We start from the raw sequence: 26499 nt of genomic DNA, 5'->3' as shown, positions 1-26499 counted from the left end.
TTATATAGCAATAATTATGGCAATTTTAAACCTTTTATTACTGTGATATTACAGCGATTTCTCTTTGGTGATCAATGAAACTCGCATCAACATGGGAAGGCTTAGCATGGCTTTTTACAACAGACCTAATGAGACAGATTATGAATACTGTACACATTTCAAACAACTCAATATCCCCACTGGCCCCTCTAAGGGCGCGTGCCTGAGCGCGCGTGTGCAGTACATGCGTGCGGACGTGCGTGCAAAGCCACCGAGAATGTATTATGTAACGTGCTCCCAATCACATCTCCTGCCGGAGTCTGAGGCATAAGGTCGCTTTAAGAGATATCTCAGTTTCGACAGGACGCCTCCTACCTTCTGCTCGACCAAAAACTCTTGTTGTGTCTCACCTGATGCGAAGCAGCGCGGGCAGCCCGAGAAGAGACCCCTCCTCGGTAAGACATTTGACGGCTAATTAAAACACGTTATTCCGTTCTACAGCACAGCATGCAACTCTTTGTGTTGGAGGGCAAACTAAAAGTAAGAAATGACGCTTTTCTATAGGGTCGTTTTTCTTTTATGACATGCTACGACAAAGCTTAAAATGATAAATAGTCAAAAATATGTATTCATGGATTCTTTACGTTGTGCATAGCGAGTTTTTACAACCTTATCGTTGACTCGGGTATTTGTAATTATTCCTTTTGTTGGTGGGGTTTATAGTTTTTTGTTCTTGGTTATTGGAGTGCTCAATTAAAAGAAAGTGTTAGGAGAGGTGTTTAGTGGAGGTTCAGGTAGAAATTAGTGACGGGTGCCCCCCGGCTCTGTGGGGGTCTCCTCCGACTGTCCGGTGCTGAAGACACACAGACAGACAGAGAGACAGACAGGGGGTACAGGACAGCTGCATACACACAGGGTAGGGTGCACATACAGTAACCATTCTGACACTTTTCATCCCTTCATGCGTTTCTCCTCCAGGTACATGATGCGTATATCATTCCTGCACGACCTGTGTCAAAGTGCTTTAGTGAGGGGACTGAAAGGTGAAAGATAATAAATAAATACATATTTACAAAACATCCACATTAGGGCAGAGCTAAATTGCCACATCTTGTATTTCATAACTCGATACAGCACGACATAGCTTGTTTGCCGGCATGATAATAAATAAATAATCTATATTATACAACACATGGAAAACCGGTTTTAAATTCTCCTGTGTGAACAAAATACATGACAAATGAAAATTATTTCCTAGTTGTATGATTAATTTGAGTGCAAAAATGTTTTTAAGTTTCAAGTTAAATTATATACACATATATAACTAATATGTTACATGCATGCGAAACATACAGAGTAATACAAATAAGACAATAGATTTATTTAACTTGGTTTGATCTGATTTGCTGAGTCAAATATGTCATTCTTCAATCAATTTAGAGAATTGTATTGTGTATCATAATATTAATGTATTGATATGTATGTATATATATATATATATATATATAAGTTAATTGCAATAGGATTCCACAGAGAGACAACAATTATAATTTTAAATTATTGCTCAGCTGTTAACACTATTTTTAGATAAATTCCCATGAATCCTTGTTTCTTTTTCTGGTTTTGCTTTCAAATAGTATATTTTTATGCAGACCATGTCTTTATGAGTTACCCCTCGGACTGCCATTTTCCAGCAGACACAACACGCAGCAATACATCACTTTAAGTGTCCAAGTTCTGCCATAAATAATCAGCATCAAGGCTGCAGCATGATACCGCGCCACATATCCAGAAATCCAGCCAGGTTTAATCGGGTTGACATCAAGGGGGAGGATTAATTATCCAGACGCCTTGACAGAGAAGAGTGTGAACCACTGAATAAATTCAAGTGGTTTTACCGCAATTAGCTCCAGGTACAAGGGTTTACTTTTTGTTATGATTATTCTGTCTTTCTTTGAGAACACCACACATGAACACATACAACATTTCTGCTCATCATAGGGACAGCCACAAGCAAAGACCGTCCTATCTCTCCACGTCTTCATTAGGAGTCCTCTATGGTCCTTTTAAATCCTGTAGATTTTATTCTGTTAGAACATAGGTGATGAAAAACTATTATCTGAGGAATGAGCCTTGGGCCAAACAGTTTGGTTAATCAGTGCTATTTTCACTGCTGTACACACACATCCAGACACATGAATATGGCACGTCCACACACACTAGTAAGATGTTCTTGGTGCCACAAAATTGTATTTCTGTTTTGCTTTCTTTCCAGTACATTAATTCATCAAGATTGGGAGAACTAAATGTGCTTTAGCGTCGGGGAAGCTATTGTGAATGCTCAGCGACAATGAGTGGTGTATGTTCCTTTATGGACAAAAACTGAATAAATTGGTCTCTAAAGGAGCAGTCATCATTATGTATTGTGATGGAGATTGAAATTACCGTGTCATTATAGCGCATCATTTATTCTTATGTCCTTGAGGAGATAGAACATGTATCTCATGATATCTGCATAACAACATCAAATATTCCTCTCCTAAGTCTCTGTTTTTTGTTAGGCTTTAATGAATCACTGGCAGCGTGTGCTAAGGTGAAACTGGAACACTTAACACATCAAAAACACTTGTTGAATTACACGCGGGGCACTGAGATTTAAAGCCCCGTCTTGTATTTAGAATTCGTTTATGGCACGTATTCTCATTTAAAAGAAGGAACAGTCTCTGATGAAATTAGCTTTTTCAGCAGGGGTCAATTTCTTTTCATGCTGCAGTTTTTTACAGCAGCTACATTTCAATTTGAGCGATACACCAACCTCTATATATATCAAGAGTTCATAACTTTATAAAAAAACGTTCATGACTTGACATTTATTTAAGGTTATTCATTTCATTTTCTTTCTGTTTTTCAGGCAGCAAATGAAGGCTGGTCCATACACTGGGGAGAATTAAGGATGGGGGGAAAGCTGTAAAAGAATGCAAATGATATTCATGAAGTAATTACAGCAGGTGTGACACAATAAATTAGTTTGATTACTCCACAACCTTTGAAGTGAGCCCAGGAAATTCACCATGGAGCTGCAGCACAACACCAACCACAACCAAGCCTTGTGGAAGGAGATACCGTGGGATTTCACAGATGACTGCTCCCTCTCAGTGAGTGGCACCACCTTCCTCATCATCGCTTACAGCACGGTAATGGCGGTGGGTCTCATTGGGAACTCTTGCCTGGTGTTTGTAATCACACGGCACAAGGAGATGCGAAACGTCACCAACGTCTTCATCGCCAACCTCTCCTGTGCTGACATCCTCATGTGCATTGTGTGCCTGCCGGTCACCATTATCTACACCCTGATGGACCACTGGATCTTAGGGGACCTCCTCTGTAAGCTCACGCCCTTCATCCAGTGTATATCCGTCACTGTGTCCATCTTCTCCCTCGTCCTCATCGCCATGGAGCGCTACCAGCTCATTGTCCACCCGACTGGATGGAAGCCCATGGTGGGGCAGGCCTACCTGGCGGTGGCTGTCACCTGGACCGTGGCGTGCCTAATCTCTGTGCCTTTCCTCTCGTACAGCGTCCTCATGGCGCCTTTCCAGAACCTCAGCATGCCTTTCCCAGTCAGCGACCAGCTTGTGTGCATGGAGCGGTGGCCATCCGTTCAGGAGCGGCGAGCTTACACCACCTCCCTGCTCATCTTCCAGTACTTCCTCCCTCTCACCCTCGTCATGCTCTGCTACATGCACGTCTACCTGCGCCTCAGGAGGAGGAAGGACATGGTGGAGCGCGGCAGGAACACCACCCAAAAGAAAAACAAAGGGGCCATGAGGATCAACGCCATGTTAATCGCCATCGTGGTGGCATTCGCCGTCTCCTGGCTCCCGCTCAATATCTTCAACACGGTGTTCGACTGGAACCACGAGGCCATCCCGTCCTGTGGCCATGACGTAATTTTCTCTTTCTGCCACCTCACGGCCATGGCCTCCACCTGCGTCAACCCCATCATCTACGGTTTCCTCAACAGCAATTTCCAGAAACAGCTCAAGTCCACCCTACTGCGCTGTCGCTGCTGGGGGGTGACCGAGAGGTACGAGAGCGTGCCCCTCTCCACCATCAGCACAGAGGTCACCAAGGGGTCAATTTTGAGCAATGGATCTATCAGCATCAATACTTAAACCCAAGCCTTTTCAGTGAAAGACAAAGAGACTTCTGGGGGCCTCTTCAGCCCTCATTGTGTCATCCTTTGGAGCTTTTCTTGCTTTGTTGCGTCCAAAATTGAGGTTGACATTTACAAGGTTATAAATCTCACAACAGCAGCCCAGAGATTCGACTGAAGACAGTTAACCTGTATGGTGTGAGGCCATCGATTCACATGTAAGGGGAAGTAGATAACAAATTGATGGTGCAAAGGTCGGACAAGTATTGTAAGGTATGAAGGCACTTCACATGAGCACTTTTGCAGTCTGTATAGTCCTTTCCCCATGTGCTGTGGGCACATACAAATGAAGAGACAGCTTTAATCTGGTATTCATCAGTCATGTTTTCTCTCTAAAGCACTGGGATCTACTCAGATTGTCACGTTTTTAAAAAATGTCAGCTATTAAGGAGTTGCTTTTCACACTTTCTCTTATTAAAATGTGAGCAATGGAACCACTCAAGAGATGTAAATGGACTAAAGGGGTTTAGAAACTGCAAATGTTTTTCTCAGTTTTGCTGTTTTATATTAATAGTATTGACGACATATTAAGAGATTGTAAAATGTGCTTTGTTAATGATTATCGACAGAGTAGTTTATTGAGTATACTGAAGGAGGGAACATTAGTGCATTAAATGTGCCTCCAGGCGTTCATTTAAACTATTTACTCCCATCATCTTAATGCATTTCTTATTACCTAAAATCACCACATTCATTGTAATGGTCTTTTACAGAGAACCTTTCCAAGAGATACACTCCACTCTGTCCGCCAAGGTCTGCAGTGTATTGTGCGTGTGGGATGTTTTTACTCATAAATGTGCCATTCAACAACCATATATCAAGTGCCATAAAACAAAATAAAAAAGGCAGTGGAGGGCGATGTCAGAGCACGGTTCGTCTGCTGTATATAACATTACTAAATACTCGTATAGCCTGTAAAATATGTAACACAGTTATAATTAATGGTGTGGTGGGGAATAAAGAGCACTGTGTAGCATAGCAGATATCTCCTAGGAAACCTGTTGTACGTCACTTTTCTTTATGGTATTGAATTAAACTTTACTATCTCTTATCTTTAATGATAGCGTCTATGTTGTAATCTTTTGTTTAGATGAGTTACATTTTTGCCTGTTTGATCTTCGTGTACTGCTTTTCAGTTTGTTTGCCAAACTTCACGTCTGCCTTGCTCTCTGAGTGTGTGTTGAACACAGAATATATTTTAAACTGCCCTGTTGGTTGTCAGTTCATCCACATCCATCGCAGTTTTACCAGATAATTGATTTGTCCTAATGATGCGTTCCGGACAACTAGGGAGGTCGACATTTTCTCGGTTTAATTGTCCAACTTCCGATTTCCAAGTGTTTCAGATACAAGTGTCATTGCTTGTGACAAACTGATGGTTTTTTGGCAAGTGTTCAGCAAATTAAACTCTCAGCAGTGCAGCACATTTTTTTCTCATTTCTAAGATATTCCCATAAAACTTGAGCACAAAAGGAGAAAGCTTTGCGAGATTGTTTACTGTAACAAGATCAATAAGATCGTGACATATTTTGACAACAATTTACATGCAAAACAGGTTTTACTTCACAAATGTATGTCTAATTTGAATTAAATTAAGGCAATTACAAATACTGTTTAGTTGATGGTGTACCAGACAATGTGTTCTTCCATTGTTATGTGACGGCTTATTCCTGAAGTCGGTGTGAATGGATATGCTCCAAAATCGACTTCAAGTGAAAATCCATTGTACTTTACTGTACTCTAGTAGGAGGTGTCACATTTTCAAGTTGTCAGGAAAAAAAGCATAGAATGTTACGTTTAGAATGTTACGTCCAGACTGCATCATTTCCACTTCAGGAAACTGTGTGAAGTGCGGGATTAAAGTGTTGATGTGCCCACAAACAAAACACGTCTTTGCTGTGGTATGTTGTGTACAGTAAAAAAAAGAATCGTACATACAGTTTTATAAAAAAGAATGTCTCTTTCTAAAAGTTCAAATTAAATGTGCTTCATCATTCAGGCGTCTGAGATCACAACACATTTTAGATGTGCTTGTAGTGTTGAATAAATCAGTGTTGTGTTTTATGCCTTAGATCTTAAATAGCATGGGAAAGAAAAGAAACAGCATGACACATCAATGGGAATTGTGTTAAATATTCATGCTGTGGGAAGGCATGTTAACAGTTATACTCACATCGGTCTCAAATAAGTACATCAGGGTTAGGTTTTGCAGCTTTATAGCCTTGGAAATGAAGTCAGGAGGTTAAGAGTTGCATGTTTTGACAGCTTACAGAAAATCAAACCTGTTTTTGAACTGACAGCGACTCACTCAACCCACCAAACAGTTTTCCATGGGACATTTAGCCCATAAGAGAGCTCTCAGAAGTCCTTTAGGACATAATTGACAGTGTTTTTTTGCCTGAGCTGGCCTTTAGAGACTGTCATTCCCCTCTGCTCACCTGTCTTTCCTTTGTAAAAACCACTGAATGAAGCAGCAGGTGTTCTTTTCGTGTGGAAGAACGGACCCAAGATGCCGGAGGTGCTGACGTACTCCAGCGACACTTGACAATAACTGGAACTTAAATGGTGCCATTTTATATTGTTACCAACGTAACAGCGAAGGGGCTAATACGAGCACATTACTGCGCTATGAAATGAAGCTCAGCTGAAGCAAAAATGCAATGAGTCCACAGGGCCACACTCTCCTTGTCAGTAGAGCCGTTCCAACAACATTAGCATCTTGGCTCTCCGCATTTTTCATTTAGAAAGATTCGCATAAGCAGTCTCTCCCGATCACAGGAACAACATGAACTACATCGCTGGCGAGAGATTTCCTCAAGGTGTTGTTTTCAGCATTTAAATTCACTGTTTTTTTTGTGCCTTCCTAAGAAGAGGATATCATTCACCCTGTTTTGCATTTTTAATTAGTTGTAGCTTTTTGTGTTGCCTTATTGAAATATAAGTCTTTTTTATGTCGAAATCCTACATGTGAAGATCTACGTGTTAAAAAACACAGCATTTACAGTGAATCTCCAGAGTCCCCCGAAGCCTTATGATTTAAAATATATGTTATATAAGCTATCACGTGCTGCAAACAATTTTTCATTTGTATGCAATGATGTCAGATAAAGTAATTGGCCCCATATACCTTTGATCCCCTTGGGTATAAGGAACTAATCTTTTTGTTCTGGCAGATGAAAAGGTCAGAGGGAGTTAGACTGTTGCCTCTGGAATCCTAAAGATGGTGTTAAACATGCTAACATCTCTAGGACGCATTGAAAGTGACAGGTAGCTCATCTAGGGGTCAAACACATAGATCAACTTGGTATTTCCTTCTCCTCTTACTATCATATTTCCCTAATGTTCCACCTTGAATTGGACGTTTCCTCATTCTGTGAGGGAGTGTTTATATCATTCCCTGTCTTGTACCTGTTTGGAAATCACAACAACATGGACATTTTGTCAGCCTGCTCATGAGTCAGACCCCGGGGTTACACACATGTAATCCTCCAAATAAAATTCAAGTCAAAACAGTCATGAATGTCTCTGCTTTGTGAATAAATGTAGAAATAGCCACCATGCACTGCAGACATTTACTACATTTCTCCTGTGTCTTCTGTAATATTAATAACAGACGCACACGCACGCACGTGCACGCACGCACGCGCACACACACACACACACACACACACACACACACACACACACACACACACACACACACACACACACACACACACACACACACACACACACACACACACACACACACACACACACACACACACACACACACACAGACTGTTGTCTTGCGTAACACAAGCAGACTTGACAGCCAGGAATAGAAACCCCCTAATTGGCCAGTTTTTCCTGGGGATTGGATTTGAGACCTCACATGAAGAAAATGAGATCAGAATAGAGGCTTAAAGATGGATGAATGGATGAATGGATGGACTTTATTGATCCCTAGATGTAAAATGATTGTGTTACAGCTTTGAAAGGTTATCAAGGCATTGAACAGGAATACAAAAACATGTTGAGTTATATAAGTAAATACAGATATATAGATAGATAGATCATGAGATTATTTTAAGCATTTCATCTTCATAATCTTGCCTTGACAATTTACGAAGTGGCCTCTGAGTCTGACCTCCATTTCTCTTTGATCAGAAAGTAAGAGGTTGACCAGCTTGCTTTAGTTGCCTGGTTACAGCTTCCTCAGGGGTTTCAATGAGTTTCCTTCAAGCTGACACGGGGCACTATGCTATTAAAGGCACTTTATTAAAGAAGGTTTGAGGGACTACGGCAGCCTGAAGCAGCCCTAGTGACCAAGCTCGCTCAGGTGGTTATTTTGCTTGAAAATAAGTATGTCAACGAAAGTGGGACATAACATTTATTTATTGCTGGGGATTGCACAAACTGTACTTTTCCTTTTTATTTGAATTGCTTGTTCAAGGTTGAAGAAGATTAGGGTGTATAATTGTTGTATACAAACACTGTTATACAGTCATTACACCTGTGTTTTGTCAAAATGGCAGCTGTGAAAGGGGCCTGTAGAGTTGATTCATACAGCAGACAGTTAGACGTGCCAGAGAAAGCACAGGTTTAATTAATACAGTACCCTTAATGATGTCTGCATTCAATTAAGGGGCTCCAGCAAGAGCCATTTTCCTCTGCATGATGATTCATATGCATGTCTTACCAGGAAACAAAGGCATTATTAGAAAGATAGTGCTTATTTGACAGTAAATATGTAACTAGAGCCAGGAGATGGCTATCTAAGCATAAACACTGGAAACAGTAGGAGACAGCAATCTGAAGGTTAAAAAACACAGTACCAGCAGCTCTGATGCTCATTAATTAACTAACACCAAACTGTACAGCTGTCTCATTTGTTTAAGAAAAAAATAAAATGCTTGTATGAAAGCGACAGCTTGTGGTTTTATAGGGAGCTTGAACTGGATTATGTTTTGGCTGGGAGCATACAGGCGACCAATGCAGACTCCAATTACTGGTCTCAGCCAAGGAATTATCATATTTATAACCCCAAGGAAAATGAAAAATGTGCCTTTTTACACTTTGGTTTTCGTATGGATTAAACCTAACATATTATGTAAAGAGCTTTAGAGGTGCCAGTACTGGGTTTTGATATCTTAAGACAAAGCCAGTTTGGCTGTCTGTAGCTTCATATTTATCATGCAGACAAGAGAGTGATATCAAAATAAAAGAGATTGACGTTACTCTAGCCAGTTAGCTTATTTAACCATAAGACTGGAAACTGAGCAGAAAAGAGCCTTGCTGTGTCCACTGTTTTTCAAGCCAAGGAGGAACAATTAAAAGTCAGCTATCAGCTACAATCAGCCATGTTGAAAACCACAAAGTCCAGAAATCTATTAGCAGTCATGGATCCGACATGAATTCAACAGTCTCATTAAGAAACAAAGTTGATTTGTGTGCCAATTCTTTTTCAAATCAAAAACATATTTAACCCAGCTCTGCATCATTAATTATTGTATTTGACATCTGTTCTTTTTAAGCTTGTTTTTATTTATATTGTTTGGCTCTTTAAGGTGTTTTTATATGTCCTTTTATAATGTGTTTCTTTGCTCTTAATTGATAAGTAATGCTTCTGATATGATGTCTAACATTCTAAAGTGGAGGGTAGGTGAGCACTTGGAGTTGTTATCTGTAATGGTGTTGATTTTAGATAAATATGTGCTGCTCTGCTTTGCCTTTCATATGTAAATCTCTTATCAAATCACTTCCAATAAAGAAAAATACTCATATGATGTCGGGTGTATGTTCAACAAAAAGCAGAAATCTACAGAAGGGTTTTTTAGTTGAGTGTGTTTGCTGAGTAACAGCAGAGTGACAGACAGATTGGACTTCTTTGAAAAACACACTTTCCATTTGAGATAAGAGTGTGAGCTCCCCATACTCTTGCCAGCAGGATATTACAGGCTGTTGTATCACTGTCACATCTCTGTGATGAATGCACTTCGATTCCTTATTCAGTTTGTTTAAGTTTCATACGCCATTAGCAAACACACACACATGGGTTACCTGGTAAAATCATTTTCATGTTGCCCATCCAACCGGGAATAAAATCTTTTATAATCCAAAGGAGATTGTGGAGTGTGCGTGAAGCAAGCGGAGCGGTGAGCTATTATAATACAATAAATTGGCTTCAGACACATGTCCTCATGGTGAACAAACACAATAAAATGCAGTCAATTATTAAGTATTATCAGGATCTGATCCAGCCTTACGGAAAATACCGCAGATAAAATATCAGCAGCAGTTGGAGAGATGGTTTAGATGGTTTGGATTTATGGTACATTATTCTATGAATCAGACATTACATTAAACTCAGTGATGAAGTAATAACTTTGGGGATGCAGTTTGATGTTGTTTCCTAGTGCCATCTGGTGGCTGAGAGAATAATAAACCTTGATGTGTTGTTTGGGTCAAAATGACCTGGTTTAATTAATGCAAAAAGATAAAAGCAATTCTTAAGTCCTGTAATCTTCCCTTGGTCTTGACCCGGTTGATTTGACCCATGAAGTTTTACTTTAGAAATGTCAAAAGACTGTTTGAACAGCGGACCTTTTTGAAATGTCATGGCATCTGATATTCAGTAATATGTGAAGCACTTTAGATTGCAGGAAAGCAGGAAAAGCACAGGTGTGATCAAGTAAGGGTAACTGTTCCCTCATTTACAACATGTGTTTCATCTGTGATAAAGGTTTATTTTCAAAGCACTGTTGTTCTCATCTCTCCAAACCCTGTTAGTAAACTGCACACTCACATTTGTTAGTTTGTGTTGCACATGTCGAGTAGGAGTGGAAATGTATGACTTTAGTAAAAGTACCAGTACATTGATGTTAAAATACTTCATCCAAGTTAAAGTCATTTATTAGAAATGGTAAGTATTAGTTTAAGTTACAGACTTATCAGCAAAATGTACTTAAAAATATCAACATAAAAGTATGTTGTGGAAAACTGGCCTCTGTGACTGATGTATTAATGTACATTTTAATATACAATGGACATTAATGATACATCAAACACAGAGCTTTTGAAAGCAGAATCGTACCATTGTATAGTTGGTGGAGGTGAATCTGATTACTACTCTATATATTTGAGTCCAGTGGTTCCTCCTCACACACCAGAGGTCAGACCCTGTCCACAGGGTCACGAGATAAATCTGAGGGGTCATGAGATGATTCATTTGGTATGAAATTAGGAAAAACAAACTTCTGCTGCAGACATATTCATTTCTGAAACTATTCTCTCCTCTTTAGTATTTCGTGAAATATTTGTTAAAGTGACACGAATTTAAACTAAAGCATGGGAGAATTTTAACGGGGACATTTATTTTTGGTAGACTTTATAAGCTAAGCATGTGTTTTAAAGGAAACTCTTATTCAGAAGGTTGTCAAATAAATGTGGTTTAAAAAATACAATATCCTTCTCATGTAATTATGTACTGGCAAAACAATGGATCGGAAAATGTATTATTTTTTTGGATAAAAACTAAAAAAGCATCTAACAAGTAACATGTAATGTATTATAAAACTGCATTAAATAATGTTTGAGTTTAAATGTGCAAACAGAAAGAATGCACAACATTTCCAATATCTCAAAATGTAGCCTAACATTAAATATTTATCAAATCATCATAGCAAAGGCTGCAGTAAAAAAAACGTCATAAAGATTTGTATAGTCAGAAACACTTCTATTTTTAACTGTTTAATTGAGCTTGAATTACAAAGAATTTCCCAATTAACCAGAGCACCAGGAGTAAACTCAGGCAGACACGAGGAGAACGTGCAAACAGGAAGAAGGCTCTGATCAGAGAAGACGGCAGCGCCTTCCTCCTGCGAGGCCAACGTGCTGCCCATGAAGCTGAGAGAGAAAAAGGGAGGTAAGTGAGGGAGGGGAAGTAAAGAAAGGCATGTGAGGGGAAGCAAGGCAGCAAGAGATAGAGAGAGGGGCTTTGAAGAGGAAGGAATTAGATGAAAAGCAAGAAGAGCGGATACAAGAAATGAAAATAAATAAGGACGTCAATAAGAGTAAAGAAGAGTGGAAGGGGAAGAGGAGGAGAGAGTGAAACATAAAAGATACAGAAGACAAGAGGAAGGACACAAAATAGAGATATTGACCAAGAAGATAGGCGAATAAATTAGTGTATGTACGAAATAAAATGAAAAAGAAAAAGGGTGGCAGGATGGAGAAGAAATATATATATATATATATATATATATATATATAGGGTGAGGAGGACAAATGAGGGATAGAAAATATGGATATTAGAAGAAGGAATGAAAGAGAGCTGTCAAACAGAATTGAGAGGATGTGGCGATACGAGGTGGAGGGGGGAGAGGGGTAAGATAAAAAGCCTTCCCTCTCCATTCCCTTTTAAAAAGGTGGAATGCAGGTTAAAGAACACAGTAAGGGACAGAGAGAGGAGAGGTAAGAGGGAGGAAAGGGTGGGAGGAACTGGAAAGACTTCACAGCTGCAAACAGGGGAGTTGAAAGGCAGGTAAAGAAACAGAAGACATGAAGAAGATGAAGAGAAAAGGGAAATCAGGAATAGAAAAGGTTGAGAAGGAAGGAGGATGTGACATTGTAAGTAAGAGGTAAAAGAAAAGCAGAGCTACAGATGAAGGAGGAGGAACCATTCAGGTGGATAGAAGATGAGGGAGACAAAAGAGTGAAAGGGTAGTGAGGCTAATTAGGGAAGATGAGGCTGAGCAGAAGGAAGGGAGAGGAAAGAAGATTAAACACAAGATGAAGAACAATAAGGGGAAGGTGGAGAGGTACAGAAAAAATGTTGAAAGAGACAAAGATAAAGAGGAAGAGTAATCAAATTTAAGGATGGAAACGGTAAAGAGGCGGAAAGAAATAAGATATCGGCTGGATTAGGAAGGTTTAAGGGATTTAATGGATGGAAGTGTGGATGGGAGAGAGGAGAGAGATAAGATGAAGAGCCATCCCTCTCCATCCATTTAAAAAAGGTGAAGCAAAAGAGAAGTAGTGAGTAGGGAGGGTGTAGAGATAAATGCGAAGAAACTGAAGAACTATTTTGAAAATAATTCACCTTTTCGGTTTTAAGTGGATGTAACCTCCAAACGCTGAACTCATGGTGCCACACTAAAGAAATGTAATGACTCTGTTGTTCCTTCTTATGAGTTATATTTACATAAACAGGCTGTATATAAGACCAGCAAATATCCTGAATTGAACACTTTAACGCATTTTTATCTGGAGGACTTTATTTTGTTTCTTTTTAAATTTCATGTTGAAGTTTGAATTTGCTAGGACATAATCCTCCAAGATATGTATCTATATATATTTGATGTTGTTTCATAAAAAAAGATATATTTTGAGGTAGAAATCCTTGAAAAGGTTAATGAGTGTGTAGTAGTAGCTAGTATTTGTGATTTGCACATGTCGAACAATAACCACAACAATGGTGTCATGCATAAATGATATTTTATTGTTCAATCAAAAAATCTTTATTTTTTGTATGTTCTGTGTCCATTACCCCTGTCAGTGACACTGCCCTGAAAGAGAATGAGAAATTAAACCTTGTGTGAATAAATTAAAACTTTATTAGAACCAGCAGGTGGTTTACAACTAACCACAGAAGAACAAATGAGAAAAACTTACAAGAAATCCTTTGGTTTTGTACATTTTGGCAAAGGGTGATTCCTCAGCACAAGCCAGAACACTGCAGTGTGTTTCCACGTGTGGGAACGCCTCCACCAGCTGCTGGAAGAAGATCATCGCAGCAAATATGTGCAAAAAGAGATTCGATTAGATGGTATATTCCTAAATGTAATCAAATCAAACCAAAGAGAAGAATATCACACATATGTATCGATAATACTTTCAATAAAAAACATAATGAAGTATTTCATGTCTGACAAGTAGTGGAAGGAAGTAAATGGTTATCCTAAAAAATAAGATCCTAAATTAAACATTATTTATTCACACGTGAATATTCGGACTTTCCCCGAGTTCAAATAAATCCGAAACATAACAAACCTTCATATTATATTAAATGTAATTTAGCTGATGCTTCCATCCAAAACGACTTACATACACTTCAACATGTCGACATGACGATGGGAGCAATGTGGGGTTAAGTATCCTGCCCAAGGACACTTTGAAATGTTACTGCTGCTACTAAGTATTGAACGACTGACCCTTTGATTGGTACACCATCAATACACCTTATTCAAATGTAATGGGCATGTGAGAAAATGATAGGAGTAACTAATGCTGAGGACACCGGTTGGCAGCCATTATAAGAATGATAAATGCCTACATTGTCCAGCGTGTCCGACAGGCTGTCCAGGTCCCTCTTCCCTCCGGGGCTCAGGCCGTAGGACCAGTGCTGACAGCCGCCCTGAGGCAGCGCTGCAGCTATGAGCAGCAGGCACAGTACCAACGTCTTTGGAGCCATTCTGAGGGGGATAATATACATAATAATTTACTTTTGGTATGGTTTTCATCCCTAATTAACACTCTTCAAATGTACAATATTAGGAGAATTTCTCACCTTCTGTCCTCTGATTTGTCTCGTCTGCTGTCCTTTGTGAATCCTGCTGCAGTTTTCCAAGCTTTATATAAACCTGTGGCCCTACAGGGGGTTACAAAGTGGGATTAAAAAAACACTTAACACTTACCTCTATTTATTACAAGATGACACTTGGTGTTTTTTTTCCGCCCTCCACAAACAAAGCCCAACATGGGGTGACAATGTTCAGCTCCGGCTCTTAAATGACGCACTTCGAGTGTACAAAACACTCTAAACTGACACAGTAAAGGATTACAAATCATGACCATTTTTTTCTTCTTCATAGCAGTTTATTTATAACAGTCATTCATGGAAATATATTTCCACGGTCAAGTGCAATAATCTTAGACAGGGAGACCTGTCTAAAACACAAACCAACCTCCGCCTCGTGTTGCATTCAGTGAGATGTATTAAAAATAAATACTCATAGCTCTTCCTTGGATTTTCGAGATGAAAATACACAATTGTATGATTGCCTTCATCGTTCATTCTCACAGGCTGGGTACCAACAATTAGTGAATAGTATTGCATCAGAGCAGCTTTGAGCTACAGGTAGAGAAACTTCACCAGTCAGAGACGAGTAGAGTCTTCACACATGCAAACAGAAAGAACTGACAAAACCAGCTTACCATACAATAACAATTTCAGAAGTTTTGGAAACACTGGAGTAGATTTACATAAGATTACAAGCACCAACAATTTTTGGTGAGAAGGTATACAAGTTAACATGTAGTTGTGCAAATAAGTTCGAAGCATGATTAAGTGATATACATTGATACATGGAGCATGTTTGCAGGCAAACCCACTTTAACAGCATGTGAAAATGGCTTTTTCTTTTAAAGCACAGCATTTGTTTTTCTTCAAATGGGGACTGAAGTATAATGAATGTCATACATGCACATTACAATAAGCAGTGCCACAGTCGAATGCATGCAATTGTGGATCACTTGCACACCAGATTAAAAAAAGAGGTAGATTCACAAACAAGGGAAAGCTTCTTTTTTTTAAAGAACACACTATTTAAAAGTCAGAAAGGAGAAACCTCACAGCTGTAACATCATGTATTGCATAACCAAGCTGTCGCATAGTTTCATGGTGTGCAAACAGCACTTTTAGCCTTCTAGACTGTGCTATCCTTATGGCTTTGGCTTGCATTGCTTCCTTTATTTATGTTGAATCCAGCAAAATTAAGTTAAAGAAGATTATATAACACCACAGTTATTGGTAAGTGCCACTTTCTGTTTCTGCTACGGCAGCACAGTGAAGCTCAGCTCTGAACTTCACTGCTCACAAATGATCTGACTTTAACTCCCATTAACACGTCAAGTAAGATGAAGTGAATATAAATGATGAAGAACATTAAATTAGTACAGTTCATTGGATTGCATCCAGACACATCTACGTACACGAGGAACATTATTTGGTTTTGGTGATATACGCAGCTGAACATTTAAAACGTCCTACCATACAAACAACCCTGAATAATTATAGTGCAAGATATTTAAAGCTAACTTAATAAAGGTGGAATGCCAGGGATGTGCATACAACTACCTGCTTTACAGACAGATTGGAAGTAGAGGAATATACTGAAGGAGAGAGTATTAAAGAAGCCAGCTGCGCCCCCCCACTGACACTGGTGTGTGCAGTTATCTGACACTCTGGGACATGTGCAGAGGGGTCAGCATCTCCTCGAAAATGGCCCCTTTCACATTGGACCCTCTCAGGTTGGCTTCTTGGAGATCGCAGCCAGACAAGTCACAGTTCTGCAAAAAAGGCAGCAGAGACTTAAGTGTAAACCAGGAGGATTAAATGCATTGATTGCATATATTTTAGTGCATAACATACATAGTAGTGCATAGTGCTTAGTGCATACATAATCTTATTCCATCAACAAATGAAATTATAATTATTTGTTTTGCTTATTATGTTAGAACCTTTGTTGTCAGCTTTGGATGTCTTTTTGCTAAAAGTGTTTTGTTTCTGTGATGTTAGTTTCTGTGTCTTGTAATTGCACTGATCAAAAGTAGCGCTCCTGACTTTACTGTGTTCTCTACAATGACAACGAGATTTATTTTATCCTAATAAGTCCAGTGAAAACCCCAAAAGATTCCTTGAGTCATAGAAAAGTAAAAAAACAACAAAATTGGCAATTCTTCTCTAAAATATGTAAGCTTCCAAAGGCTGACCCTTATAATTGATGGTTAAGGTTATGTTATACAAGAGAGGGAAGCCTCCTGACTTGATATATTAATTGATAATCACATAAGAACTACAAGTTCAAAAAGCTAGTCCTCTACTTTGAGCACAAGGCACTCGAAAACATGCTTATTTTACAATCTGGCTAAATCTAATTGAAATCTCCAGTAGGGACACTTTTATCTATTTGTGAAACCAGTGTCAAACATAAACAACCAAATGCAGGAAGACCATTACATTGCAATAACGATAAAGAAGATTGCATTTGTTGTACTCATCAGACTCATTCTGTGTTCTGCTAGAAAGTTGTAGTAAATCCCATTGTCACTTGCCAGCTGAGCCAACATGTTTCAGAGATAACCCCGTCTGACGGCCCTGACTCACCTCCAGATCGGTCCCTGCTAAAGTGGCTCCCCGCAGGTTGCAGTTCTTCAGCGTTGCATTTTTCAGAGTGGCCACACGCAGGTTGACGCCGGTCATTTGGCTTCCTTCCAAGTCAACTCCTTTAAGGTTAGCACCTGGTCACAAAAACATTGGGTTAAAACACGACTATAAAACTGCCTCTTCTTAACCAAGAGTTGTGATGGATTACCTTCCAGGTTGGCCTTCAATCCCGATGGATCTTCAAAGTTGCATCCTTTGAGAGACGCTCCCTCGGCGTTGGAACAGAGCATCTTCACCCCTTGTAAGTTGGCACCCTTCAAAAGACAAAGATCAGAAGTACTCATAATGTTCTATTAGAGCACAAATTGAGAAACACCCCTACAAGGAATGCATGTAAACTTACTAGAGCTGTCCTTTAAGTCCTTTTGTTATCCTTTTAAATACGGATGTTCTGCTTTTCTCTGTTTTATTTCATAATCAACTGATTTTCTTTAGGTTTTTGACTAATAAATAGAGACTTTTAAAGACAACATTTAGGAAATCATCCGTAGATAAATCATTGTGAGCATTGCTTTTTTAATGGGGTGAATGTGAGTAGGTGTGAGCCATTGGCAAACATGTTTAAGAACACAGGGGCCCTTCCTCCACACAATTGAGGGGGCAGGAGGTGTAAAATGGAGAAAAAAGTAGTCCACCAGCCAACAAATACAAATATCACAAGAATGACACTCACAGTAACGTTCACTTCCCCACAGTGAGATTTTTGAGAGGTTTATACTGCATGTGGATCATTTATTGCTTTCAAGAAAAAAGGTTTTCAGGCTTACGTCCAGGTTGGCTCCAGACAGATCGGCCCGCTCCAGGTTGGCGCAGCACAGGTTGGCATGTGTCAGATTGCAGCGGCTCAGATTAGCCATCTTGAAATTGATGTAGCGTAAATCCAGTCGGGACAGATCTGCTCCACTGAAGTTAAGACCCTAAAGACAGCGAGATTAAAGGTGTCAAATATGATCTGGATATGGGAAAATTATGGGGGTCATTGGGGTTTGGCATTATGATGCTATATATATATATATTAGGGCTGTCAAGTTAACGCGTTAATAAAAAAAAAAAAGTAACGCCACTAATTATGGTTAACACAGGTATTAACGAGCCATCCATCCATCCATAACACACACACACACACACACACACACACACAACACACACACACACACACACACACACCACACACACACACACACACACACACACACCACACACACACACACACACACACACACACACACACACACACACACACACACACACACCACACACACACACACACACACACACACAACACACACACACACACACACACACACACACACACACACACACACACACACACACACACACACACACACACACACACACACACACACACACACACACACACACACACACCATTTTTATTGTATTAGGTCCCAGGTTGAATTGAAGCGAATATTTGTAATTTTCAGAGGTTGTTGTGTTTAATATTCATGAGAATATTTGTCCACTCATATGTTGATAAGAGTATTAAAAACTTGAAAAATATTCCTCTAAAGTACATTTAAAACAGATCAAAAATGTGCGATTAATTTGCGATTAACTATGGACAATCATGCGATTAATCGAGATTAAATATTTTTAATCGACTGACAGCCCTAATATATATATATATATATATATATATATATATATATATATATATATATATATATAACAAAGATAAACATTTTACCATCAAGATTCTGCATTACTGTTCCTATTAGATATAAAAGAACTCTGGTTATGGTTACCAGATACTTTTTCAAAAGTATTTTATCCTCTTTTTGAAATGAAAGATGAACAAAACCTGCAGATTTTATTTTCCTTTAGTTTGCTCGAAAATATAAATGTGTTGGTTTCTTATATTGTGCCGAATTAAGTCATTATTAGTAGTTTGTATTTGTTTGCACATGTTAACCTTTAAACCTTTAGTCCTTAAAATTAAGGAATCCTAAAGCTTCTATTTTTAAAATATTTAAGTTTTGAGGTTTTCTTTTCAAACACAAATCTTGCTTCGCGATGCAAACAAAAGAGGAAAACAATCCAATGTGATGAAGTACGGTTTGGTTATTTATAGACCATTAATTAATTGGATTAATAGAACAAATACTACTTTTATAATATATACCGTTCAGGTGATGCAAAATGACATATACCACAAGATGTTGGCCATATAGCCCATTTTAACTTGGCTATACCTGACAGCGGAGCTCTGACTTGGTGGGAGTTGCCAGAAGAAAACGAACAAACTCCTTGCGGGAAATGGGAGAGTGGTCCTCAGCTGGCTGAATGTTCTGATTTGAAAGTAAGGCGAGAAGTCACAATGCGTTCATGGGAGATTTATCACATTAAAACAATTCACTTTGCACGCTTCAAATAACCTTGATTGCGGCTTCCAGCTGTTCAGTAAGCTGCTCAATTCCAAAGAAACGAGCCTCCTCGAGGACACCTGGAAGACAAATATTATGAGAAGATTTCATTTTAAACCCATCCTCAGAGGGATTCAAATGGCAGACTTATTTAGTGTTCATCAGAAAAGCTTGCCTCGTATATTTATGCCTTCATTGATAATGAGCTGACCATGTCTCAGGTAATTGAGAATTGGTTCAAAGTATTCAGGGCTTCGGTCGATTAGGTACGCTCCATGCTCATCCTGCTTATTCCCCCACACATCTGGAGCAAACACAGAGGTTATAAAACATATTCAGAGAGGCTGCCTCATATAAAAATAAAGGAAATGTCTGAAGGCTTGTCAGCTCACCTTTCTCTCGGAACATGTGAGCTAGCATACTCTCTGGCTCCTTGCTGACCAAGGTGCTCCTGAACACAAAACAGAGACACATTTAGGAAAGAAGAAAATGAATGCAAATGTAGCCGGAAAACAAAAGAAAACATACACTGTGCTATAGAAGAAACCACAAGTATTTTATAATGTTTTTAAGACTTGTGAAAACATCAGATACCTGGTGGTGGTGAAGGGACGACCACCAATATTAAGGGTCAGCCAATCAGTGTGTGCTCCGTGCTGATCAGCTGTAACCTTGGCCTCATTCTGAGGGTCTGTGATACAAAAACAGATAAGAAGTCTAAGTGTCTGACACCATATTCACACTTAAACACACAGTAGATGAGACTGCAGCCATGGGTGGATTACTGACAAGCCGATTGGGCAAGGGCACAAGGGTCTAAACTCTAAAGTGACATATAAAGTGTCTTAAAAAGTGTATAAAAAAAGGGGAAAGTCTCACACATAGACGCTAACAACTGGGAGATACTCCTGACTACAAAGAGATACAACATTACTACAAATGGGCTCCAAACAACTACAAGAGACTTTTTTAAACAAATGTTCTATCTTAGGTGCCTTTGCATGATGCTTTGTGGAGAAGTTTTATAGATCTGTCAACTAAATCATCTAATCTATCAGTCAAAAACAAATTGTACTGGTGTAGTTGGACGACAAAAACAAAAGTCTTGGTCAACAAAAGAGAGAAGAAAAATAAACAGCTACAAAGAGAAGCAAAAGGAGGCTGCACATTTATAAAGTCTTTGAGTTCAGCTCCTATGTAGAAGAGTTGGTGGGGACTTTTACATGTCTTGCCTGCAGAAGATGTTCACAACACTCACCAATAAATGGATCTCCTTCTGAGACATACAACACTTCGTCATCTCTGTTGGAAAACACAGACACAGATTAGGCTTGCAGGCTCACGTCACAATGCGCTCAGATACATGTGTTTTATCATTATGGTGTTAGTTTACCTTATAAGGGCAATGTCATCTATGAGACCACCCTTTCCATTGTATAAAGACACAGCTTTGATTCCTAATTTATTGCTTGCTACGGATAGTAAATCTGACAAGGTCCCGTATACTGCTACAACCTGAAACAACAGCAGTGCTAAAGGATTACAGTCTGAAATGGGTCACTCATACCAGATTAATGAGTCACATCTTGCTTTAGATCACATGTTGTAAAATGACAAGCCGTTTACAATGACTGTATATGAACATGTTATTGCATATGTACATATATAGATAATATAAAACTATAGTTAACGTACACTAGTTATAATTAAACACGTATGTTCAAAGGGAAAAGCCAGTCATTCTGCGGCCCAGATCTTAAACTAAACAGCCCCAGAGTTGTTTTTACAAACCTTGCCATTTTTAGATGTCCCGTTAACAAACAGGGTAACTCTTCTCATGCTTTAGGCGCTTTGGTATTTAGTGCTTTGTTATAATTTAAATGATAATGTGGCGTTTGCCAACTAACACTCGGTTGACTCAAGCTTACTGGCTAGCTAGCTGCATCAGACAACAACACGAGACACAAGAGGCGTTCAGGAACTGTCGGAAAACATACGTACGTACAATCCTTCCAACTTCAAGAACGCATTTAAAAGCAAGGGTAGACCAGTGGTGGAAAGTAACTCAGTACACTTACTCAAGTACTGTACTTCAGTAAACATTTATTTGAGGTACGTGTACTTTACCCGAGTATTTAGATGTTATACTTCTTCCAACTTACTTTCTACTCTACTACAATTTGGTGTGGCATATACTTTTGACTCCACTATAATTATGTAGTGCACACTTGTTTACTAGTTACTTTATAAATTTAGATTTGACACATGATACTTAGGAAACACGTTAAAAATATGATTATTTGGTATACATTAAAGCACCCAACATTATATTTTATTAACTAAAACCATGAGTGGGTTAATATAAAATTAATTGGCAGACATTTTGCTAAAAAGAGTGTCACTGTTAAAAAAGCAATTTTTAAAAATAATTACATTAGAATATAATCAATTAAATAATCAATTTATATATAGTGTTATTTTTGGTGATAATAATAGTTGTTTTTTAAGATCCTTTAAATGTGATAGTTCGCTTTTCATAAGCAATACGCAGTAATGAGTCTCAGTTTAACAAAATACGACAAATCTAAGAGCATTGAAGGGGTCTTTCTTAATACGCACCTGTGATTGGTCGGAGCCTTCACACGTAGGTGCGCTTGTTTTATATATCGGGTGGTCTGGTGGTGCAAACGTTTTGCCATCCTGCAGTTTTGTTCACCAAAGACAATTGTTATTGAAGTAGTTTCGACCTGTATCTGAATTATAATGCAACATATACTCTTTATATATGGTCATACGGTTAAACAGTCATATATTTGTTAGGCTTGTGTGCTTTGAAGCTAAGCCTGTTGGTGGTGGTAATGTACCACCAAGTTGTCGACCACCAAAGATAGAAGAAGAAAACACGGAAGTGTCAAACAGCATCATGGAGATGCATGATTGTAGCTCCAAAACAAGTCTTTAGCTTTTATTTTGAAAGTGTATGTAACTATTTTGTTATATGCACAATGGCGACTGACATACCACAATGTTCGTGTTGCACTAATCCAGTCTCCTCTCCCAGTGTTTACCAGACGCTGAGTGAAATGGATTTTGAACGAGGTTTGCATTCACCTGTCATAAACCATAGTCTAATAGAGTTCTGAAAATACATAACATATGTATTAAATGAATTTTGTTCACCTTGGCAATAGTTTTCTGGAAGTACAGTGCTGTGTGTCATTCTTCTATGCAGGTATCTGGTCTGCTGCGATGGATGGGGACTTGGAGAGGGTCAAGTCTTTGACCCAGAAGGGCACAGACTCTAACCTGAGAGACTCTACTGGTTACACAGCTCTGGTGAGTTCTCTGGGAATATGTTTGTGTGCAGCATCAAGTGTTTTAATCCATCTAAAATTATTGCATAATTTGTTGTGTGTTTTATCTCAGCACTATGCAAGTCGCAGTGGTCATCACGCTGTTTGCAAGTTTCTTCTTGAGAGTGGTGCTTGTGCATCTCCCCAGACACCAGGCGGTGCCACGCCACTCCATCGATCAGCTTACTGCGGTCATCTGGATGTGGTCAGACTCCTGCTTCAGCACCGAGCAGACCCAATGCTCTGCGATGACGACGGTTCTTCTCCTCTACATAAGGTACAGAAGTACCAGTATAAAATAAACTGCACCACCAAATAAACATCTGCTCAAAGATTGTATGTCAACCCTTTAAGAATCTCCATGACTCAATCTACCATAGTAACATATTGAGGCTTTCCAACAACATTGTCTCTGACCCCAACCACATCTTCAACAGCTAATATAAATTATAACCATCAAATCAGAGATACTGCTTTCCAAAATGTATTAGGATGTGATTGAAGCAATGTTCTGGGCACCAGTCAACTCTAAAGTTAAATAATTAGTTTAATCCCAAATCAAATGCATGTTAAAGGGTCTTGAAAATATTGTCTTTAGTGATTGTAATGTTTTGTTAAATTTCTGTTGTCTTGTTTATTGTCCTAATTATTTGTCCTAGTTGATGTTTGAAATGGAGCTGCTGTGATTCAGGAAATAATTCAGGCTTCTTTTAACAATCAAGTATTGTGTAGATTAATTGATCTTATAACCTGGTGCCTGTATTTGTTAATGCTTGAGCAGGCTGCAGAACGAAGTCATGAAGAGGTGTGTCTGCTGCTGATGGAGTGCTGTGCAGCGCTCTGCAGCCAGGCGAACAACAGGCTGCTGCTTCCCTTCCAGCTGGCACCCCAGGGAGACCTGCAGGAGCTCCTGAAGCCACCTCACACACTGCGTCTGCAGACATGCCGAGAAACAATGACTTAAGCTAAAAACATGCTAGGTGAGGTCAGGATTACACTCATCTTCACCTGGAAAGACAGAGTTGTGGACGACACAAGACATTTAAGGACATTATCTTGGGCTGGGAAACACTGAACGACCACCATTCTTTTCCCCACCATTTTCAGACTTATTTTCTTGAAGATATTTTTTTGACATTGTTGCTTTAATTAGATAGAAGGACAGATGGACGAGAAAGGGAAAGCATACTGGGACAACATTAAAAATGATTCATCAATGAATATAATCTTTAGTTTCAGCCCTTTTCTCCCTTAAACATCAGCAAAGAGCCGCTGAACAAAACTGGGAGGATACAACATTATATTGCCAGCTTCATACCATAAGTAATCTGTTTTGGATTTCTAGTTTACATTGTTGCAGTAATTACACCTCCGACCTAAGCCATATAAACTTGTACAAAAAACAACACCACTGTCCTGCATCTGTTACTGCTCCACTCTTATCAAGATGTCGTCAAATTCATAATAATTCTGTATCAGACATCAGCGTTAGCATTATTGACTGTTTTCTCTGAACATATGTCCTGTTTATGTTGTATTAAAACCGGAGGCCAACATCTGGGTTATTTTGTTAAACTTGTCGGACATTTTGTTATTTGTGGCAACAGGGGGAGCTATTGCCCTAAAAAACAAATGTGTTTTTTTCCAGCCCACCATGTGAATTAGCTGGCAGCTCACACACAGTGACCTCATTCGATCCTCACAACACACTGATGGAAAACTAATCGAGGGGACTATAAGATAGAGAGAAAAGTTAGTAGATAGTAGGACATCATAGATGGACACCCCTGATCTGCCTATACAGTAAACATGTACTGTGTCACATACCACACTCTGGTATGTATTCTGTATTAATGGAGTTTCCAAGTGAACACAACAGCAGACTTTCTTTTTTAAACTGCCAACTGGTTTTTCACACATCAGTGATATCATTAGTCATACGAGGATCATTGCACAACACAAGGCTGTGCAACATAATGCACTTATAGTCACATTTTGCTACAGAAGAAAAACCAAAAAGGAATGAAACTATTTTTTGATGGCATCTTTTCTAATTTGTTATGGAGTGTAGAAGAGTCCTGCTCTGTCTACATATTTTTGCTCCTGGCTTGTTGCTAGCAAAATGTCTCAGCTGCTATTACTGTAACTAGTTTTAAGTCTCTTTGTAAAAGCAAATATTTTGAACCCATTGCCACTGGTGTAAATCTTTTACACTTTTAATCTCTGAGAGCAGATGTTGGCGGTTGATTTTTTTTTTGTTAGTGTGGGGGAAACTTCTGAAGCAATAGGAGTCAGGACTCAGAGAGACACGAGGAGAGCTGGAGCTTTGATGGCAAACACTGACGGTTTATTTGGAGCTTCGGCCGGAGAATTCACAAGACATGTCAAAGGGCCACGAGTTGAACACACGGTTGAGACAATCTTATTTGTTACAGTGTACCGTGCACCAGGTCCCTATTCAGAATTATTTTCTGAATTCTCTGAGTTTTGATCAACTTTGGTTCTTAAAACAGATAAAGTAATTATCGTAGGTGACTTTAATATTCATGTTGACGATGATAAAAATAGCCTTACTCTTGCATTTAACTCTATATTAGATTCTGTTGGTTTTCGTAAGAGTGTAAATAAACCAACCCACTGCTATAATCACACTCTCGACCTTGTTCTGACTTATGGTATTGAAATTGAGCAACTATTAGTCGAACCGCATAATCCTGCTTTATCCGACCATTTCTTAGTAACTTTTGAAGTACTGTTACTAGACTACAAAGCATTAGTCAAAAGCTCCTGCAGCAGAAACCTATCTGCTAGTGCTATAGCCAAATTTAAAGAAGAGATTCCACCAATACTTAACTCGATAGCATGTCTGCATGTAAGGGAGGAAACTTATACAAAATGTACACCACCCCAAATTGATCATGTTGTTGATAGTGCTACAGATGCGCTGCGAATAAAATTAGACTCTGTTGCTCCTTTGAAAAAGAATAAAATAAAACAACATAGATTAGCTCCATGGCATAATGCCGAAACCCGCAAAAGTCGAGACAACTTGAAAGGATATGGCGTTCCGCTAAACTTGAAGAATCTCGTTTAATTTGGCATATTACTCTTAATGAATATAAGAAAGCACAGCGTAAAGCGAGAGCAGCATACTACTCTTCATTAATAGATGAGAATAAGAATAATGCAAGATTTCTTTTCAGCACTGTAGCCAGGCTGACAGAGAGCCATAGCTCTATTGCGCCTTCTATTCCCATAGCACTCAGTAGTAATGATTTTATGTGCTTTTTTAATGATAAAATTGTTACTCTTAGAAACAAAATTAATGACCTCTTGCCTTTGACCAGTATAGTGTTATCA

The 26499-nt window shown here is 39.0% G+C and overlaps 4 protein-coding genes across 9 annotated transcripts; 2 read left to right on the top strand and 2 right to left on the bottom strand.

Moving 5' to 3' along the window:
* Positions 1-265: 265 nt before the first annotated feature.
* Positions 266-9961, top strand: npy8br (neuropeptide Y receptor Y8b). The gene is made up of 2 exons (XM_034212580.1): positions 266-434; positions 2891-9961. The coding sequence occupies exon 2, from the start codon at positions 3051-3053 to the stop codon at positions 4152-4154; it is 1104 nt and encodes a 367-aa protein (XP_034068471.1). The 5' UTR covers positions 266-434; positions 2891-3050; the 3' UTR covers positions 4155-9961.
* Positions 9962-13655: 3694 nt separating this feature from the next.
* Positions 13656-14949, bottom strand: LOC117543924 (progonadoliberin-1-like). 2 transcript variants are annotated; one of them, XM_034212587.1, is made up of 4 exons: positions 14745-14949; positions 14511-14649; positions 13850-13951; positions 13656-13743 (listed from the first exon to the last, which is right to left on the bottom strand). In XM_034212587.1, exons 2-4 carry the CDS (start codon positions 14646-14648, stop codon positions 13696-13698), a joined length of 288 nt encoding a protein of 95 aa, XP_034068478.1. In that variant the 5' UTR covers position 14649; positions 14745-14949; the 3' UTR covers positions 13656-13695. The 2 variants fall into 2 exon arrangements, with proteins under 2 accessions (XP_034068478.1, XP_034068479.1); XM_034212588.1 differs by having other exon boundaries at positions 13850-13948.
* An 81-nt stretch (positions 14950-15030) lies between these two features.
* kctd9a (potassium channel tetramerization domain containing 9a) lies at positions 15031-21775 on the bottom strand. 2 transcript variants are annotated; one of them, XM_034212578.1, is made up of 12 exons: positions 21578-21775; positions 21180-21301; positions 21045-21088; positions 20381-20477; positions 20179-20237; positions 19962-20090; positions 19799-19866; positions 19616-19711; positions 18170-18319; positions 17551-17656; positions 17343-17476; positions 15031-16525 (listed from the first exon to the last, which is right to left on the bottom strand). In XM_034212578.1, the coding sequence occupies exons 1-12, from the start codon at positions 21623-21625 to the stop codon at positions 16409-16411; spliced, it is 1170 nt and encodes a 389-aa protein (XP_034068469.1). In that variant the 5' UTR covers positions 21626-21775; the 3' UTR covers positions 15031-16408. The 2 variants fall into 2 exon arrangements, with proteins under 2 accessions (XP_034068469.1, XP_034068470.1); XM_034212579.1 differs by lacking the exon at positions 21180-21301 and having other exon boundaries at positions 21578-21739.
* A 666-nt stretch (positions 21776-22441) lies between these two features.
* Positions 22442-24693, top strand: ankrd39 (ankyrin repeat domain 39). Of its 4 annotated transcripts, XM_034212585.1 has the most exons (5): positions 22445-22764; positions 22848-22885; positions 23019-23122; positions 23213-23416; positions 23921-24693. In XM_034212585.1, the coding sequence occupies exons 2-5, from the start codon at positions 22870-22872 to the stop codon at positions 24101-24103; spliced, it is 507 nt and encodes a 168-aa protein (XP_034068476.1). In that variant the 5' UTR covers positions 22445-22764; positions 22848-22869; the 3' UTR covers positions 24104-24693. The 4 variants fall into 4 exon arrangements, with proteins under 4 accessions (XP_034068473.1, XP_034068475.1, XP_034068476.1 ...); XM_034212584.1 differs by having other exon boundaries at positions 22443-22885; positions 23288-23416; XM_034212583.1 differs by having other exon boundaries at positions 22446-22885.
* The last annotated feature ends 1806 nt before the right edge of the window (positions 24694-26499 follow it).

This window comes from Gymnodraco acuticeps, unplaced genomic scaffold (genome assembly GCF_902827175.1).
Source record: "Gymnodraco acuticeps unplaced genomic scaffold, fGymAcu1.1, whole genome shotgun sequence".
Taxonomy (NCBI): Eukaryota; Metazoa; Chordata; class Actinopteri; order Perciformes; family Bathydraconidae; genus Gymnodraco; species Gymnodraco acuticeps.
Note: the sequence above shows the minus strand (reverse complement) of the source record. Positions and strands in the feature narration are given on the sequence as shown.